Genomic DNA, 20,724 nt, shown 5'->3' with positions numbered 1-20,724 from the left:
TAGTAACCAACCTATGTAGTAGTTTACACAACAAGAGATAGACTGATAGAGGTATTAACACAGTTTATTCACTATCCCATATATTTAGCGAGACACTTTACATTCGTCACTTAGACAGTCAATCACATTGCTCCTAAATCCTCCATTCAGACACTTATACATCCTTTCAGTCTTCAAGGCAGATTGCTATATATATATATATATAATATGGATTTAAATATTAAAGCAAACCACATTCACTGGATAATGTCATTTGAGATGTCATCAGTGATGTCACTGACCATGTCATGAATGATGTAATATGTGACATCAGCAGCAGTGGATTGTGGGCGCACAAGTTATAGTTAGTACAACTAACTATAACGGGGGAATTTCAATGGTTTTATACGAGTGAAATGTCTAGCTAACTATAACACCCCTAAAACCTATGGTTTATTCAGTGAATTTCAAAGGTTTTTTAAATGCGAATTCCGAACTATAACTTGACTGAATATATATATATATATATATATATATATATATATATATATATATATATATATATATATTCAACCCAAAAATGCCCATGCATTCAAATAAAGCGGAGCTGTAACCCTGTTCCTAGGAGAAATAAAGGTTGTAACCTTCCATCTGGAGGAGTGCGTCTTGAATGCATGGGCATTTTTGGGTTGAATATATATATATATATATATATATACACATTTATATGCACTGAACTGAACAATGAACAATGAACCCTGTTACTAGACTCCATACTTGGTACTAAGAAGAACTCATATCAATTAAATGCACCTTCTGAATATTGTGCGGTTTCACCCATCTTTCTTCTTATCTGCATATTGTATCTTTAATGTCCTAGATCAGTAGGAAGGAAAGCTTTTGCAACATACAGCATCATCTCAATCAGAAGAGAACAGAAAATAAAAACTAGCTGATGACATACAATGAAATAATTATCCTTCGAGGGAAACATACCTGTTCTGTAGTTGCAGTTTTATTCAGGACCTTCATACACAAACAAGTCAGTATGAAATATGCCATTCCTGAATTAGAAGTGTTACACCCCACAAAGTCAATGTGTCATTTTCACTGTGGACAGACCTACTACTGTGTAAGAAAATTTGGTAGCCATATGGTGTGCATCCTGGTCCCACCTTGGACAGGTAACACATACACAGCATGTCTGAAAAGTTATGCTGGAGAACTAAATCTTAATCAAATGCATACTTCCTTGACACCTACCTGCAGCATGCCATGTCCGTTGTCTTCAATAGTGCCCTCATAGGTGACGTGAATTCTTGTCAACTTCTTTTGTGAACTAATAAAAAACAATATTATACTGTGTCACATAAATGGCACTATGCAAATTGGTACCCAACTCAATAACGTATTAAACACCCAGACAAAAAATAAAGACATTATCTTCTACATTCAGTATTGCCTCGGAGTGAAGACTATCTCTCTCGCAATGGTTATTCGTCAAAATGTCAATATCTAAAGTAAACATAACAAAACAAAACTCTCTCTCGAAGCATTTTACTGCCTGATTCTGATGTGGTCAAAGCTCTGTTTCTTGTTACCCATTCTCTGCTTATTTTTTATCTTGCCCACAGGTGTGTTATTACCTCCAACAAATGTACTTCCTGGAACCGGTGCTATGTGACAAAGAAAACAAATGTTGCCAAATTTAGGCCAATAATATAAGACAGAAGCTATGTCTTGTCCATCCATAGAGCAACCAATTATTCATACTGACCATAAATATCTCTAAGGCAGAATCCGATTGAAAAGGGTAGCTTCCTTTCTATCAAAACAGCCACTTCTTTGGTTACCTTGTCATCAAACGATAAAAAAGCATTTTCTACCCAGTTTGTCTTCAATCATTTTCCATCTTCTGCCCTTAAAGAACAAGTTACTTACCTTCAGTAATGCTCTTTCTGTTGGATACTCCACCTAATGGAAGATTCCTCACCTTGTGAATAACCCCGGGTGCCAGACTGGATCTGGAGATATTTCTCAGCAATTCCCTCGCAAGCCAGTAGGTGGTGTTGTGCGGTTGAGTCAGGTCTTTCCTGCCCAGAAGTATTGTCTGGGCCACAAAATAACTGCCACCGCTGCGTATCGATGTCAGTTTATTTCTGATATCCGTCCAGTGGACGAAGAGCCTTTAGGAATCAGTTTCTGCCAGTGTGTAGTTCTTCAAGTTGGAATCATTTTAAAATGTATAAGGAGGAGTCCTTTATGCAGGACGGGGAGGAGGGTGAGTCAGTGAGAGATCTGTGGTTAGATAGAGTACCCACCAGCAGGAGCGTTACGGAAGGCAAATAACATGTTCCTTTGATGAATACTTTTAATTGCAGGTTCCTCTCCTTGTGAATAGATACTGAACCAGTACCTTCCTCGATGGTGGGTCTGTGGAATGGCTCAAACCATAAAGTCCTGCAGGTCCGAATAGGAAAATGCCCCTCGGACTGGACATGGCTAGCCAGACCATAGTGATTGATGAACCTGTGAACTAACACCCACGTCACAGCCTGCAGATAAACAAAATAGACCCACCACGTGCCAGAGCGGTAGTAGCAGCTTTGGCTCTGGTGGAATGAGCCCACAGGCCTTCCGTAGGCTGTTTCTTGGCTGGATTATAGCACATCTTTATGCAAAGAATAATGCTTCAGGAGATTCAGCTCCTGTACTCCTCTTCTTTGTCACAGAGAAACCCACAAAGAGCTGATCGCACACCTGCTGATCCTTGGTGTGATCAATACAGAATTTCAGAGCTCTCTTCGGGTCTAGACGATGAAGTCTCTCTTTCTCCTTGGACAGATGAGGAGGAGCAAAGTAGATCGGCAGTGTTATATTCTGCCCTAAGATGAAAAGGCATAACACCCTTTGGAAGGAATGCTGACTTGGTCCTTAGCAACAATTTGTCTGCAAAAAAGGTTATGTATGAAGGCTGCACTGCAAGAAATTGCAGCTCACTACCGTGGCAAGCTGACGTGACTGCACTGAAGAACACTATTTTCAATATGAGCAATCTCAGAGAGTGGCTGTGCAAAGACTCGAATTGAGTGCACATTAAGAATGCAAGAACCATACCGAGGTCACATTGGGGCCTCACACAAATGAACTGGGTGGGAATGTGGGGATTAGCCCTTTCAAAAATCAAATTAAAGATGGTTGATCAAGCAACTGCAGAAAGGCCGATACGGTAGGCAAATAACCTGTAACTGCTGCCGCAGTAAGGCCTTGCTAGATTAGAGAAAAGGAAAAAAAGAACATCAGACAATTGGGCTTGTAAGGGTTGGGTTTGCCTAGAAGAACACTAAACAATAAAGTTCTTCCAGCATCCCGCATTGGTGCTTTTCCTTGAGGGTCGCCTGGCTACAAGAATGATATTTAATACCTTGGGAGGAAGATCAAAGGCAGTGAACTGTCACCACTCAATCTCAAGGTTTAGGGGTATAAGTTGCACAGGTTCAGTTGTAGGACCCTTCCCTGCAACAAGATATTACCCCCAAAGAGGCAACCGGATCAGAAGAAAGAGGCTTATAGTTAAATGTTTTGGATACCATACTGTCCTAGCCTAATCCAGAGTCACTAGAATACTTTGGGCCTGGTCGGTCCTCATGTTCTTTACAACTTTGAGCAGGAGCAGAAGAGGCAGGAAAGCGTACAGGCGTCCCCGAGCACTTGTACAACTAAACTGCATCTCCGAAGGAGAATTGCCCCGGGAAGTCCAACATGCAAATGCTTTGGCACTGCATGGTCTCAGTGATGGTGAAAAGATCTAGACAGGGCTCTTCAGATTGTTGAAAAACTCCCTGTTCATCCTCGCAGTGTAGCATGCAATTTGTGATCCACTTGGCAATGCTGGCCGAGTTTGTCTGCCTTGGCATTTAAAGATCCTGCCAGGTATTGCATGACCAGAGGGATGCCCTAACGATTTAGCTAGTTACAGAGGCGTAAAGCCTCTTGGCACAGTGCCCATGACCTCACTCCACTCTGCTTGTTCCAGTACCACATTATGGTGATGTTGTCTGTAAGAACCTGCACTCATTCCTATTTGATGGAAGGGAGGAACGCTTTTAGTGTCTAACAAATAACATGCAACTCCAACAGGTTGATGTAGAGACTGAATTCTACCGGAGACCAGTGTCTTCTGATGTACACCTCTCCCAGTTGGCCTTGCCAACCCAGCAACAATTTATCCATCACCACATTAGTGGTAGGCGGGGTAGAGAGTGGTCTGCCGCTATTTCAAATTGAAGTCCAGCAGTAACCACTGCAGATCTTTTGCAGTCTCCTCTGACAGCTGCATGGAATGGGAGAGGTTCACTTGGTACTGAGCCCGCAGAGAGATTTCAGATCCTAGTGCAGAGGCTGCATAAGCCACCTGGTGTGGTGTCCTAATAGGATTCAAGAGGGCTGAGCCGCTCTCACTGAACCAGTACACTCTCTATGGCTCACTCTTCTAAGAAAGTGTGAACTTCTTGCCGGAGAGTAGACAAGTGGTTCTAAGAAAGCATTTGTGGAGTTGTCAGTATGTCTGAATGGGTGTAGAGGAAGGACAGGGTATAACTGCATTTGGCAATTTGAAGCATCTGTCTGATGTTTTACTTTGCTACCTGTGGAGGCGAAAACGTATCCAGGCTTCAAAGCATGTGACAGCGCAGTGGAGGATAAGCTAAAGCAGTTTTGTGACAGTGGTGGGGCATTGTGTAGTTCTTGCCCCTGAGGCCCTCAAATCCCATGTCTATGAGAGACTGTTTTACATCGCTAGAGAAGCCCATTGATCGTATCGATGCGTGACACTGTAGCAACACGCTAGTATCAACTGCCCTTCATAGACAGTCGATTATGATCCAGGTCTGAGCTGATGACATACTTGACTGTCCTAATGAATTAATTGGAGGAAGGTAGGAGGGTCTCCTAGAACTGCAGAAAGATCTTGCTTACAATGTCCCACATATGTGAGTATCACTCAAGGAAGCAACTCGAACTGACAGACCAGAGGGCAAAACTGGCAGAGGAGAACGTTTGTTTCCTAAATGCCTCCACGCGTTTTGACTCTGTTGGGGTGGAGGGAAATACATTTGCATTGAGTCAGCTGGTGGTAGCCTAAACTACAAGTCTCTATGGTGTTGGGTGCAGCAGGAGAAAAGATGGGTCCCCCCTAGCGCTAGTCTGTACCATTGGGCTACTTGTCTATTGATGGGGGCAAGTTCCTGGCTTTGCCCAGATGCCCAACAGGGTGTCCGTGTGAGGACTTCAATGATTGGGAGCAGTGGTCCGAAGAGGTCTGCCCTGGCTGCAGGACCTCATTGAGCACATTAGTGTTAACCTCAAATGAAAAAAGCTGGAGATCGAGAATTTCTGCTGCTCTTCTTATCATCATAGCAAAAGAGTCAGATTCTTCCATAGTGGGGCCAGGTAGAGAATTAAGTCCAGTGTCTGTAGAGGTGTCACAGCCAATGGCTTCCCAAATGTTCAGAAAAATATACTCATCATTGTAGTTTTGCAATTCATCATCACTACCGTCCTTGTCATGTAGCTCCTGGTCAGAAAATCTGTGTCAAAAGTAGCTGTTGAAAGAGTCGAGCTGGGAGCTATTTCAATCAAGGTAGAGATGGACTCGCTTCCGCGTTCTAAAGAACTAGGAGTTCCCCCACCAGCTGTATTGCTGCTGGCGTTGGTGCACAGGGAACCAGTGCAGTGTTTGGCACTGGGGAAAGAGTGCGAGTAGGAGTTTGGCTTGAAGTTGGGATGGTCCCCGGAGTGGGATTGAGAGGCACAGTCTGCATCAAGACAGACCTGCCAGCGGTACACCGACTGGATGCCTCCTCGGATTCATGAGGCAAGAAGGTGCATCAGAGGTATCCGGAAGAGTACTGAAAATCCGTAACAAGGCCTGAATCTGCTGCGCCACCGCCAATGGCCCTGGAAACTCAGGCTGGATTTGGGACTAATACGGGAGACTGTTCCACGGTGGGCGGCAAGATCGTGAGGGATCCTGAAGTCCACACAACATCTTTTGAAAAGATTGACAGCAAGAGAGGGAGCTGTGTTTTTTACCTCATAAGTTTCTTCTTTATGAAAGATTTGGAGTGAGATAAGAATCTCTCTCTGGAGCAGCCTTTGGACTGAGAATGCACTCATGACTTAGAACGGTATTGGGTTTTCTGACAGTGCTCAGTGACAAGATTTTGGCCTTGTGATTCCAGATGCCCTACGGACTCACCTGAGAACATATGTCACAAAACTTCGAGTTGAGCATAGAGCTGAGACACCAGAGACAGACTATGTGCAAGACCATCAGTGGTCCTTGTTTGTGACAATCTTTACAAGGTTTGAACCCGGTCGTTTTAGGAAGAGCCATGTCCCTTGCCACTGGAGTAAATATGAGGAAATTATTTCTGTCAGTGACAAAAATCGAGTGAGTCAGCTGTGGATCCACAATGCAATGCGCGTATAGAAAGGAACTGACGATGTTTGGAGCTGGTTGTGTATCCTTGATGTCACTTCCAGGGCAGGAGGGATCAGATGTGGAGCAGCGCAATGCCAACTTCTACGCAATGGAATTACTGAGAAAAATCTCTTGAACCAGTATGGCACCTGGGGGTATTCACAAGATGAAGAATCTGCATTAAGTATCCATCAGAAACAAGTTTATTGTAATATGAATGCTTGTGGTTCTTCACCTTTAACACACTGAAGTACATTGGCTCCACTTTTACCATTCTCCAACCAATTAACATTACATGTTAGCAATTTGAGCCCACTGCCCAAACGGTCCCCATATTGTGGTATTCCAAACATACCGTTTCAACCTAAAAGGTAAAAAGCATAATGAAGATTCAATTAAACACATTTTCTCTGTATAATATTCCTTCGCACATATCTCCACTGCTCAACACCTAATCTCTCAGCTTCTCCCCCACCATAAAAAACCCATTTGGTAGTGCATCGATTCAAGCAGATAGTGGAGGTTGTCCTCCTTCACTCCGGTTTATGAATAGTAAAAAATTATTTTAGGCGAATCAACACCAAAGGTAGTGAAGGAAACATCTGCGAAAATAGGAATAGAATAAGAGTCAAACGTATAAACATCTGCCAGTTAAGCGGGAGTTGGAGGGGACTGTGGCAGTGGAATGGTTGGAAAACAACAAGGTGAATTTTACATTTGTTCTTCTTCTGGTTTATCTCCCAGCTAACTTCCTCTTCACCATTTTCCTCTAAATGAAAGTCACACTCCCAAACATTTCAAGACAAAAAGGGAATCCAGCAAGAAGGGGAAAACAAGACGGAATACCTTTCAATAATCAAAATCTCTGATTTAAGTCAATAGGGAGACTGTGGAATTAAATCATAAATTAAAGTTTTTTCAACATGGCCAATTTTTAGTTTTGCTAGACCGTTACATTTTGGAATTAATTTCTGCAACAGCCATCGCAGAGGCCTGGGGGTAAAAAAAGTAGTTTGTTTCACCTTTAGAAATAGGTATAATAAAACACAACTAGGAAGTCTATTTCTGAAGTGCATAGCAGTTTCCTAAATAAAAAAATATAAGGAGTAGTTGTGGTACACTTGTATGGTTATTATTTTATTTAGAGGAAGTGTATCAATCCTTTGATTTTTGTATGAGATGACCCTATCAGTCAAGTTGGAAAGACCTTTTCCAGAAGACAACTACAAATCCTTTGAATTCTGATAAATCATTGCCTGCGTTTGTCCAAACACTTTTAGAATGACATGCCCATCCCTCTTCTCAAGATCCTCAGATATAGTTTTCAATCCTATGTTTTAATTATGCTATTTTATGAGATGACCGCTCTCTATACGCTGCTTGTCTTTCCATTGTCTTAACCCCATACTAGCATTCTGCCATCTACTCTCCAATGCTTGTCACAATGGAAATAAGCAGTTTGATCTCTGTGAAGGACTAGTTTCAAGAGATCTGCAACTTGGTCATAAAATTGGCTTCCATGTGTTCAATAATGATACAGATTTCATATACTATTATTTGTATGCTGAAACGTTTAGGATCTCATGCCTACGTTGGCTGTTCAAACAGTAACACGAGAAAATATTGTCAGGGGTACAAGGCAAGACTGGGTTATAGATTTAATTTGAGGTCTATACAATACATTGAGAGGACTTGTGACCCAGAGAAAGAAAACGTCACTTATCTGTCACTGAAATGGTTTCTCTCAGCTGATTTGCTGGTTACCTCTGGGTAGGTTGGTGGTACCTTAATGAATGGTGTTTGTTTCTACGCTAGAAGTTCAACAGGTCTTATCCATGTCTGAAGGGGAGCCAGGAACCAAACATCAGGGGGAACCTTTATTTATTTAATGACTTTCTACCCAGAAAAATATTGTCTATAAGATTGTAACTCCTCATGTTCTATCAGATCATATGTCTTAAGTCACGTTAACTTATGCTAAGTTGATAACTCTGCTCCATTTATTCTTTAGTATAAATATATAGGTCTGACGCACCAACCCAAAAAAATAAAACAAAATAAAAATAAATAAAGAAATATATATATTACTGCTCTGTTTATTCTCAATCTTGAAGAAATACCGCACTCACGAGGGGGGGGGGGGGGGGGGGGTGGGAGACTTTCAGCAAAAGACCGTTTATTTAGTGCAACGGAAGAACAAACGTTTCAGCACACAGCTTTCCTCAGTGTTCAAAATTCATTGTGCAAAGCATGTTTATAAAGCTTCACTCTTGAATGAAGCTTTATAAACATGCTTTGCACTAAATAAACGGTCTTTTGCTGAAAGTCTCCCCCCCCTCGTGAGTGCGGTATTTCTTCAAGATTGAGAAGAAACAGAGCAGTAATTTGAAAGCGGATTGCCACGACCGCAATGAGCACCCGCCTGCGAGTGCATTGGAGGTATTCTGTGGCGATAGAGCTTTGATATTGAATATGCTACTTACCAGTATGCATCTGTTCTTGGCATGTAGGGCTGCTGACATTCATATCTTTTGCATTAGATCGCCGCCTAGTGTTGGGTCCGGATGATCGCACATTGTTGTCCTGGAAGAGTCTTCGAAGTATCCTGAGATAGGTGGCTCCTCCCCTGGACTACAGTGCGCATGGGCATCGGCTCCATCCCCAGATTGTTTTTAGCCATTGTGGCAGAGATGGAGTGTAAGGTGTAAAGGATGTCCATGCTAATGATTGAATGCAAGAGTATGTATGCAGCTGCGACAGGCACCGGGGAGGAGGGTGGGCGATATGAATGTTAGCAGCCCTACATGCCAAGAACAGATGCATACTGGTAAGTAGCATATTCAGTTCGAGGCATGTGGGCTGCTAAATTCATATCTTTTGCATAGAATACATAGCAGTCCCTCCATTAGCAGCGGTTGCCCGTGCCAGCTGCAGAAACCTGAAAAAGTGTCTTGAGAACAGCCTGTCCTACAGCAGCTTGCTGCGTGGAATGCACATCAACACAGTAGTGTTTTGTGAAGGTATGTGGTGTAACCCACGTGGCTGCTCTGCATATGTCTTCCAAAGGAATGTTCCCCAGGAAAGCCATGGATGCCCCCAATTTGCGTGTGGAGTGCGCTCTTGGGGGTATTGTTAAAGTACGCTTTGCATTTTGATAACATATTTGAATGCACTTAATAATCCACCTGGCTATTCCTGCTTTGGAAATAGGGTTGCCTTTGTGTTGTGGTGAGAAGGCAACAAAAAGTGGTTTTGTTTTCCTAAAGTGTTGTGTCCTGTCAATATAGTACATCAACGCCCTCCTAACGTCCAAAGTATGGAGCATTCTTTCCGCCACCGTTTGTGGGTTTTGGAAGAATGCAGGCAAGTCAATAGTTTGGTTGAGATGAAACTGTGACACCACCTTCGGAAGGAATTTGGGGTTAGTGCGTAGTACTACCCTATTTGGATGAATCTGTATGAATGGCTCCTGGATTGTGAGCGCTTGCAGCTCACTGACACGTCTCAGTGAAGTGATAGCAATAAGGAAAGCCACTTTCCACGTTAGGAACTGGAGTTCACACGAGTGTAGTGGCTCAAAAGGTGGTCCCATCAGCCTGGTGAGGACTACATTGAGGTTCCACACTGGAGCTGGCGGTGTTCTTGGGGGAATGACTCGTTTCAGACCTTCAAGGAAGGCCTTAATGGCAGGCACTCTGAAGACAGAGAGATGCTGCCTGTTCTGAAGATAAGCTGCTATGGCGGATAGATGTATCCGAATGGAAGTGTACGCTAGATTGCACTTGTAAAGATGTAACAGATAGCAAATGATGTTAGGGATAGATGCATCCAGCGGGTTTATGCCATTGGCTGTACAGTGAATGACGAAACGCTTCCATTTCGCAGCATAGCATGCTCTGGTAGTTGGCTTCCTTGCCTCCTTGATGATGTCCATGCATTCTGGAGGTAGGTGAAGGTAGCCAAACTCTAGGACTTCAGGAGCCAGATCGCCAGGTTGAGCTGTTGCGGATCTGGATGCTGAATGTCTCCATGGTTCTGCGTCAAAAGCCTGGGCGTTAGGCGCAACCTTTGATGCGGAACCACCGAGCGTTCCAGAAACGTGGTGTACCATGCTTGGCGCGCCCACGTTGGAGCTACTAGGATGAGTGTCATCGAGTGCTGCCTTAGTTTTCTTGCCACTAGCGGTATCAGAGGTGCTGGTGGAAAAGCGTACACAAATTTGCCTGACCAGTTCATCCATATCGCATTCCCCTGCGACTGTGGGTGAGGGAACCTGGCGGCAAAGTGTTGGCATTTTGCGTTTTCGTTTGTGGCAAACAGGTCTATCTCCGGATGACCCCACTGCTGGAAGTACGGGCGGAGTACTGATGGATGTATCTCCCACTCGTGCATCTGATGGCTGTATCTGCTGCGCAGATCCGCCATCTGATTGTCCTTGCCCGGGAGGTGTTCTGCCATGAGGAAAATGTTCCTCTGAATGGCCCACTTCCACATGCTCTGAGCCAGATGAGACAGCTGCGGCGAGTGGGTGCCTCCCTGCTTTTGAATGTAGTACATCGCTGTCATGTTGTCCGTCCGGACTAACACTACCTTGTTGCACAGATGTACATTGAAGGACTTGAGCGCCATGAAGATTGCCATCAGTTCCAGATAGCGGATGTGCATCTTCTGTTGCTGCGTCGTCCATAGTCCCTGCACAGTGTAAGTGAGCAGATGAGCTCCCCATCCCTGGAGAGATGCGTCCGTTGTCAGGGTAATCTGTGGCACTGGCTCTTGGAACAGTCGGCCCTTGCAAAGGTTTAGTGGATTCCACCAATGCAGAGAGTTGTACGCCCGACTGGTAACCAACACTAGGTCTGTCAATTGTCCCTGAGCCTGTGTCCACTGATTTGCTAAGCACTCCTGGAGCGGACGCATATGTAACCTTGCGTGAGGGACTATGAAGATGCAGGAGGCCATCATGCCAATCAACTGCATGAATACTCGCGCTGGAAGCGAGTGTTGCGGTCTGAACTTTTGGATTAGAGACAGCATGCTGTCTATCCTGACCTTGTTTGGCTGAGCCATGGCTGTCAGGGTATTTATCGTCGCGCCCAGAAACTGCCGCACATGTGCTGGTTGAAGGTGCGACTTTGGGTAGTTCAGCGAGAAGCCCAGATTGTGAAGGAGGTGAATGGTAGTCGACATGTCCGCGGCGCACTGTTTTTCCGACTTGGCTTGAACGAGCCAGTCGTCCAGGTAGGGGTAGACATGGATGTTCTGCCTCCTGAGGTGCGCCGCTACCGTCGCCAGACACTTGGTAAACACTCTCGGGGCGGTAGTCACTCCGAAGGGTAGGACTTTGAACTGATAATGCCTGCCTTGGATAGTGAACCTGAGATATTTTCTGTGGGACGGGTGTAGTGGTATGTGGAAATAAGCATCCTTGAGGTCTAAGGTTGCTAAGAAGTCCCCTTGGTTTAACAAGGGAAGAATCTGTTGCAGTGTGAGCATATGGAAATGTTCTGACAGTATATACAGGTTGAGGGGACGCAGATCTAGAATGGGTCTGAGAGATCCGTCCTTCTTTGGAATAAGGAAGTACAGGGAATATACCCCTGTGCCTTCCTCCTCCACTGGCACGAGCTCGATAGCGCCTTTTTGCAGCATCACTACTACCTCTTGCTGCAATAAGTGCAAGTGCTCTGCGGACATAGGCCGTTGCCTTGGTGGAATGTTGGGTGGAGTGGACTTTAACTCTAGACAATAACCGTACTGGACAAGTTGTCGTACCCACCTGTCTGTGGTGATGTTTGTCCAGACTGGCAGGAACTGCTGGAGTCTCCCCCCGACAGGTGTTAAATGGTCGGGGGGCAGTGACAGAGAGTCACTGTTTGTTTGGGGCAGAGGAACGGGAGTTGTTGTTTCCTCTGCCACGTCCTCTGGTGCTGTTTCCGCGATAACCCCCTTTATTCTGTTTGGGGTACGAGGACTGTGCTCCACCTCTAGTGAACTGCGATTGTTGACCCATCTGTCCTCGGGTGACACCACGTGTACCTGAGCGACGAAAAGTGTTGCCCCGGAACTGTTGTGACTGAAGGGCCCCCATAGACTTAGCCGTTTCGTTGTCTTTCTTAATCTTTTCGAGGGTGGTGTCAACATCAGGACCAAACAGTCTATCAGGATTGACGGGCTGGTTGAGTATGGTCGTTTGAATGTCTGGTTTAAACCCTGATATGCGTAGCCACGCTTGTCGTCTCAGCATGACGCTAGTGTTAATAGCCCTAGCTGCTGTGTCTGCGGCATCAAGTGCACACTTTATGGCTGCGTTGGAGATGAGTTTTCCCTCTTCTATAAGCAGTTTTGTACCCTCTTGAAACTGCGGAGGCAGGTGTTGTAAAACTTGTTCTAGGGTGTCATAATGCGCCCTATCATAACGTGCCAATAGCGCCTGTGTATTTGCAATACGCCAGAAATTGGCAGCCTGTGCAGCTACCCTTTTGCCCCCTGCCTCAAGCACTTTAGACTCCTTGTCTGGGGGAGGAGCTTCACCCGTTGTCTGGGAGTTGGCCCTTTTTCTGGCATTTGCGACCACAAGAGAGTCCAGTGGCAGCTGCCCCCGAATGTATGCAGGGTCCGCAGGTGCTGGTCTGTATTTCTTTTCGATGTGTGGATTGACCACCCTCGCCCTAGTAGGCTCTTTAAAGATTTCCGCAGCATGCTTAAGGACACCTTTGAGCATAGGAAGTGTCTTGACTGTCCTTTCAGAGACTGAAAAAGTGTCAAACAGGAAATCTTCTTCCACTGGGTCAGCATGCATGTTCACATCATGATTAGCAGCTGCCCGTTCAATGAGTGCATGAAATCCTGCAGAGTCTTCTGTGGGGGATGCACGTGCACTGAAAGGCTGTGGGTCTTGTCCCACATTCTGGATTCCCTGGTCACCCACGTCGTCATAGGAATCCTGTTGTGCATCGGGGTCATTGATGGGGAAAGTGTACTGGTCATCTTGTCCATATTCTTCTCCCTCAGAGTGGTCGGGGGAAGGGGTTGGACTCCTTCTAGGAGGAGGCTGGATAGGTTCAATCAGGGCTGGAGCGCCCTGTACAGGCCTTTTCTTCTTCAGTGGAATAACATAGGAGTCCACTGGTTGGGAAGTGATCTTCCTCTTGTAAAGGCTCAACTTGCCCGTGTCAGCGTCGATAAAACGCTCAGAATCGTCTCCTGAGTCGAGTTGTCGACCTAATACACCAGCAGACGTGGACGAGTCCGATGTCTTTGGCGCCGTCTTTGGCGCAAAGGCCTTTGGTGCCTCTTTTGGCGGCAGAATGAAGAGAAGTTTTCCAGCCGGCTTTGACGGCATGTCCATCGACTTTTGGGGCGACGGCGCCGGAGCCGACGTCGCAGAGTCCTTATCCCGAATTCTTTGTAGTGAAGTGGCGATGAGGGATGCGTCACTCACAGCGGCACTTGGCACCGACGAGGAGGCCTTCACTTTGCCTCCGGTTTCGACGGCCTGTAGGCCCTTTGTAGTCTTAGCCGTAGATGCTGCAGCCGCAGACACAGAGTCCTTGGACCGATGTGTTGAGCCTCCGCTCTTCGATCCGTGTGTTTTTGCAGCCTCCGTAGGTACCGTAGACCTGTCACCGACTTTGGTGGACTTCGACGGCGTTTCCCCGGTCGAGCCGTGCCGGGCGACCTTCTTAGAGGATGCCTCTTCTGCTGACGGCTTCGGCACTGTCGAATCGACAGTTTTCTTCGACTTCTGGTGACCGGAGGTCGACGGAGTCGATGAGGTAGCAGGCTTTGGCGTTTTTGCTGGAGCGACCGCCATCTTAGGTGCGCTCGAATCCGTTAGTTTCGGTTTCGTTTTCGGGTCGGCCATTTTAGGCGCCGTCGATACCGATGGTTTCAGTTTCGGTTTCGATATGGGCTGCGTAGCAAGTACGTCCGTGGCCGGGCCTGAAGGCGGGGCCGTGGCTTGCGGTGCAGGGTCTTGGGTAAGGCCGAGTGGCGATCCCGTGACCCGAGCCTGATCCTCGTAACCTTCGGGGCATAGCTCATCCCCTGAGCTATCTTCCGCGGCCCCATAAACTTCTTCGACGTCCCCTACCTCGTCGACGTATTCAAGGCCTTGATCTACGACTCCGTCGTCGTCTTCCGGATCTGCCTCGACCTCCGTCGCGGGCGGTGAGATTTCAAGATAATGGCTCAGGCCCTCTTCTTCCTGGTCGCCGAAGATGTTATCTGGAGCTGGGGCCGCTTTTCTGGCCTCAAGGCGCACCGCGCGCCGGAGCTTGATAGTCTTCTTCGACCTGAATCTGGAGCAGGCCATGCAGTTGTCCTCGTTATGGTCCGGCGACAGGCATTTGTTGCAGACCGGGTGCACGTCGATATGTGGGTATTTGGACCCACAGACGGGACAGTATTTAAACGGGCTCCGCTCCATGTTGAAAAGTTTCGGTCGTGTTGCGATGAGAAGGCCCCGATGTCCGAAGAGTAACTCGACTCCGCAGATTCCGACTCAAAGAGACGGAAGAACTCGAGACCGTACGCAAACAATACCGACGTAAAGAAACGAAGGCCTTTTGGCCTTAAAGAAGCTATTTTTCTCGGTTCCGACAGAGAGACGTCGAGACCGCATCCGAACCCAATGGCGGAAAAAAACAATCTGGGGATGGAGCCGATGCCCATGCGCACTGCAGTCCAGGGGAGGAGCCACCTATCTCAGGATACTTCGAAGACTCTTCCAGGACAACAATGTGCGATCATCCGGACCCAACACTAGGCGGCGATCTAATGCAAAAGATATGAATTTAGCAGCCCACATGCCTCGAACATATATATCCCATATTACATTACTCATAACATGGTCAGTGACATCACTCATGACATCACTGATGATATCACTGAGTGAAATGTCAGACTAACTATAACGTCCCTGAAACCTGTGGTTTATCAGTGAATTTTATATATATGTATTCAATCTCCTCTCACTCTTACAAGGAAGGAATCAGCACTCAGGTTGTAGTTTGGAAGTAATTCATCTGCAAAGGATGTGATCCACACGTTTCGGCTCGTCCGAACCTTGATAACGATACAAGACGTAATTGTAGCTTCCTTATTTATATGTACAAGTGCCTCCAGTTGCCAACATTAACAAAGGACTACATATTACATTAATCCAAAAAGCTGGCGGCCATATTGTCCTGGTCTCGATGCGAAAATTCAGGAATTCATATAATAAGAAAAGAACACAAGTGTTTATATGCACACAATGTCATTTCAGCATATCTTACCCCGTGACCGCTGTACCTGTATGTTCGCCAATGTGACTTGTTCATAATACGATTGCAAACATCAACATAAACAATGGACTACACATTACTTTAACCCCTTGCGTGTGTCGGACGGCCGCCGGCCGTCCGACGTCACGGTGGGCGTGTGTGGCCGTCCGAACCACGCCCACGCCATAAATCACCCGCACCGCGGCGGAATTTCCGCTGCGGTTAGAGGGTTAAAGGGAAAAGCTATCGGCCATATTGATCTGGGCACTTTGCTTATTATAATGGTTCTTACACAAAAAACGGGTGTTAATATACACACACTAAGCTTAAATAAAGTTCTAGCGATTATAGTTTAATTGCATTCACAGCTCATTTTAGATGTCATGAGTGATGTCACTGACCATGTCATGAATGATGTAATGTCTGAGGTCATAAGCAGTTCATTGCAGGGGCATAAGTTATGGTTAGCTCAGGTAACTATAACTTCTGAATTCCACTGGTTTGTACAAGTGAAATCTGAGTCTAACTATAACGTCCCTGTAATCTTTATTTTTTTCAGCGAATTTCTAGTTTTTTTTTTTGTTGAGTAAGATGCCTATCACAATGGATGGTGGGGGGGTTGGAAGCAGGGCCTGACCTGGCATTGTGCTGCCCCCACCCAAGCTTGCTGCTCCTGCCTCCCCTCCTCCTTGCCATTCATTGTCCAAGTCCATGCCCCTGCTCCCTCATTACAGCTCTGTGTGGCTGTTGTTCTGCCACTGGCCTTCCCGCCTTCTCTGAACAGTTAGCTTGCTGCCCCATCCACTTCGTCCCTATCCTCTGTTGTCTGAATCCATGCACTAGCCTCTTCCCTCCTGCCATGCATGGCCTGATGTGCTGCCACTGCCATCCATTTAGCTTGATGTCCCAGTTCACTCCTCCTGCCCTCCATTGCCCAATTCTATGTCCCATCATTGACCTTCTGCTTAGCCTCTGTGCTTAGCTTGCTGCCCTACTCTGCTTCCCCCTGCCCTCCGATGTCTGTGTGCATGCCCCTGCTCCATCATCCTTTTTGCCCACCATGTTCCATGGACCTGCCCCGCCCCTCCTATCTACTTCAAGTGTTCTGTTGGGCTGCCACTCCCCTCCCACCTGCCTAGCATTGCCAAATGACTAACCTGTCCCTGCCACCCTGCCTGTCCACGCTTCATTCCCCTATCCCCTTCCTCCTGTCCTCCATGGTCCATTTTACTGCCACACCCTTCTGCCCTCCCTTGTCTGTTGTGCTGTAACTAATCCTCCTGCCTGCCCCGCATGGTCTGTTGTGAGGCCCCTTCCCCTGAACTCACTCTGTGCCCAGCTCCTACACCCTTCTATCCTCCAAGGTCCTTTGTGCATGCCCCTGCCCCCTCCTTCTTGCCCATCATGGCCATTGTGCTGCCACTAACCCTCCCGCTTGCCATGCATGGTCTTCTGTGCTGTCACGCCCCCTCCCATGTTCCCTGTGTGGTCAGCTAGCTGCCCCTGGCCCCCTCCTACCTTCCCTACATGGTCTGTGTGTGCCATTATAGTCTCACTGTTGCCCTCCATGGTGTGTTGTGCTTCTAGTGCCCTTCCTGCCTCACCTCCATGGCCAGCTTGCTGCTCGTGCCCTGCCCCCTTGCCACCTGTCCTCTATTTCCATGTGCAGACCCCCATTCCTTCCGTCCTGGCATGTCTGTTCCATTGTCAGGGCCCTGATCCCTCCCTCCTGCCCTTTATGGTCAGTTATGCTGCAGCTTTTTCTACTGTCTGTCCATTATGGTCAGTTTTCTGCCATTGCCTCTTTCCCCTCTGTTCTCTGTTGTCCATGTGCATGGCCCTGTCCCCTCCCTATTGCTTTCTATGGATTGTTGTGCTGCACTGCCGTCCCGCATGCACTGTGTGGTGTATTGTGCTGCTGCAAACCCTGATGCCTGCCCTGTAAGGTCAGTTTGATGCACCTGTCCATGCCCCTCCTGCCCTTTGTTATCTGAGTCCATGTCCCTATCCCAATTCCTCCTGCCTTCCATGATCCAATGTGCCATACTTGCTAACATTTTGAACTTTGTAAGAGGGAGATTTTGAAAAAAAACTGGGGAATTGATTTTCTCCATTGACTTACATTGACAAAGAGGAGATTGTAGACAGATACAATAAAGCCCATTTGGGCTTAACAACATTAGGCGTTTCCTGGCTGAATCGGGTCTTTTGGCATGAATGGTTGTACTACCACTGCCTCTTCCTTCTGTCCACAATGGTCTATTATATTGCCACAGCCTCTCTTGCCTGCCCTGCATTGTTGGTTTGTTTCCCCTGCCCCCCTTTCCACTGCCCTTCATAGTCTGTTGTGCTGCCACTGCCCTTCCTGCCTGCCCCGTGTGGTCAAATTGTTGCCTCTGCACCCTCCTACCTGCCTACAATTTTCAGAGTCAGAGTCCCTGACCTCTGCCTCTCAACAGTATCCTAATGAACAACTAGATTGCTAACATTCTATATTTATTACAAAAGTGTGGCACGCCTGACATCATCTTGATGTAATCAAAACTGTAATACTTAGCATTTCCTTTAGAAATTATAGAAATGAGAGGGTCGTCTTCTTTGCATCATAATTATGGTTAGTGCTCTAAAAAATGAATGCTATCATTCCGTTGCTTGTCCTCATCGAGTCATGGTGGATCTCAGTCCTCTCTGCAAGCACACCCGGCAGCCATAACACCAAGTCAAGTGCTTTCTATCCACAGTTAACAGTGTCAACATAACCTCAGCAAAATCAATTACTCTTCACAGAGAGACAGCACAGAATTACTCATGTAATGTGTGTCGGAGGACCAGGATGTCGGCACAGACAAAACACAAGTGACTTCTTTTAATTTGAAATCCATGGTTTCATGCCCTGCAGGGCCAAATTCTCATTTATCGAGCATTAAGCATAGAGTATAGATTAAGCAAGGAGCAAAATTGAGGTGAAATAAAAAGCAGGCCTATTCTGAGAAACCTTTCAGGGGAAAAAACTGAGATTTGCTGTCATCAGACAAACATGCACAGCTGTCAGTTTCTTTCATAAGGCTCCTTTCAGAAGTGATGAGATGTATAAGGTGGGCAAAAGAACCTATGAGAATAGGCTCATAGTATTTTATCCACTGTGATAGTCTGTTTAATCTCCAACTCAGACCTTTTTAAGCGCCTTTAATAGTTTTGTTATTGGTTGACTGGAGCTTGAGGTTAGATCACAGAAGCTGAAGTAAGTCTACATCCTTAACTCTAGAAACAAAACCAAAGTCTGGTTAACAATAATCCCCATGGTAACCTTATTGCCTCTAACAAACCTATCTGTGTGCTCTTTAAATTTAGTAGGGACTTGCCTAAACGATGTCTTTTTCATCCACCCTTCATGTATCCTATTATATTCAACCCATCGCCAACCACTGATTTCATTTCTATAGATTGCCCCTGGCCAATAGAGCTTTATGCCCTACACCCACAAAAAAAACTCCCCCTTAAGAATTCTTCTGTGTCAAAGCTCTACCACTGTTTATCTCAGAGGCCTCCTCGTTCGCATTCATCAAACGTGACACATTCTGTTTTCACCAAAGCAACTTCTTTAATGGTCAGTATTTCTTGCACCGCTGGCTCCTCAACTTCTGCGTCCTATTTTTGGGTTCTCCACTCCACTCCACTTTAACGCAGTTATATGCCAGAGGTCACATGTACTAATGGGATAATATCAGTCTCAACACAGTCTTACATTGCTGAATGTAGTGGACAATAGCGTACTTCCACGTATATTTGCTAGGGACTTCAAGATGGTGATCTGCCCCCCTAAGCAACAGATGGACTTCATGAATAATGTGTCATAACACCTACTTTTTTTGTATGCCTCATGACGTCAGGCTGCTACACTGGGGACACTTCAAACCCCCTAGGAAATAGGTCACTTTCTTAATGGCCTCCTCGTGCCACTGATGGTGTCTCAAGCTAGTGAGATTTCACTCTGGGTCATACCCACCTCAGCTCCTTTAACCTCATTGTTGGCACTCTGCAGAAACAACCATAATATCAAGTGCCAAAGTAGTGGTACAAATACTGCAGTCAACCAAAGTGGGTACATATTAACTTACGTTTTATTAGCTCCGCCATTTTGCCTCTAAAAATAAAGTTAGGGACTAATCAAGCAAACCTTTCAATGACATGCCCAGCTTATACATGCAGTGCACAGGACAGACAATGAAACCATTAGTCACTCACCAGACTTCCTTAACAGCCCTAAAAACAATCACATTCTCAGTGACTTTCAATCTGCTTCCTAACCAGCTAAGGAACAGGAACCCCACTGCTTAACACAGAGTAAGTGCGGTTTGCCACCTAGATGAAGGAAATATCTGGTCCCTTCTACTAGCTCAGTTCTCTTATTTTGAACATCATGAATTGTGGGGTTTTCAAGAACTGGCTGAAGGAGATGACTAACCCAGAGCACGTGGAATGGGATTACCTCATACCTGGACAGTAGAACTCTGACGGTCTCAGGATGTTCTTCACACTCAGCAAGCCAACTAAACACTTAAGATCCGCACCCCACAAACTACTTACTGGCCAAACACAAAAGGTCTGAGGGTAGACAGCTAGACACACACGGCTTACTCCCTCTGAAACCAATGTCCACCTATTTTGACTGGCTTTGATTGGCCACCAGAGGGACAGAGGCACCTGGCTGAACCACGTGACAATACCAGAGTCTGGTTAACAACAATCCCCATGGTACCCTTATTGCCCCTAACAAACCTATCTGCGTGCTCTTTAAAGTATTGAGCAGTCCGTGGTCAGCTGGCTAGTTGAAAAAACAAAAATGTGTTCTTGATTACCCCTTTCTTTAGCGGAAAGAATTGCTATAGCCAAGATGATCGTGCTGCCCAAATTATTTTAATTGTTTGTTAATCTCCCAATACCCCTTACACAAGCGTTTTTTAAAACACTGAGATCCCTGTTGATACAACTGGT

The 20,724-nt window shown here is 46.1% G+C and overlaps 1 protein-coding gene across 1 annotated transcript in view; it reads right to left on the bottom strand.

The window, feature by feature from the left end:
- PARG (poly(ADP-ribose) glycohydrolase) overlaps positions 1-20,724 on the bottom strand; it is a 911,041-nt gene that overhangs the window by 301,983 nt on the left and 588,334 nt on the right. Inside the window, exon 12 of the mRNA XM_078643350.1 lies at positions 1,243-1,318. Within this exon, the coding sequence (XP_078499476.1) occupies positions 1,243-1,318 (76 nt within the window). The remainder of the gene's footprint in view (positions 1-1,242; positions 1,319-20,724) is intronic.

Source organism: Lissotriton helveticus, chromosome 5_1 (genome assembly GCF_964261635.1).
Source record: "Lissotriton helveticus chromosome 5_1, aLisHel1.1, whole genome shotgun sequence".
NCBI classification, from domain to species: Eukaryota; Metazoa; Chordata; class Amphibia; order Caudata; family Salamandridae; genus Lissotriton; species Lissotriton helveticus.
The sequence above is the reverse complement of the archived record's forward strand: the minus strand, read 5'-3'. Positions and strand labels throughout refer to the sequence as shown.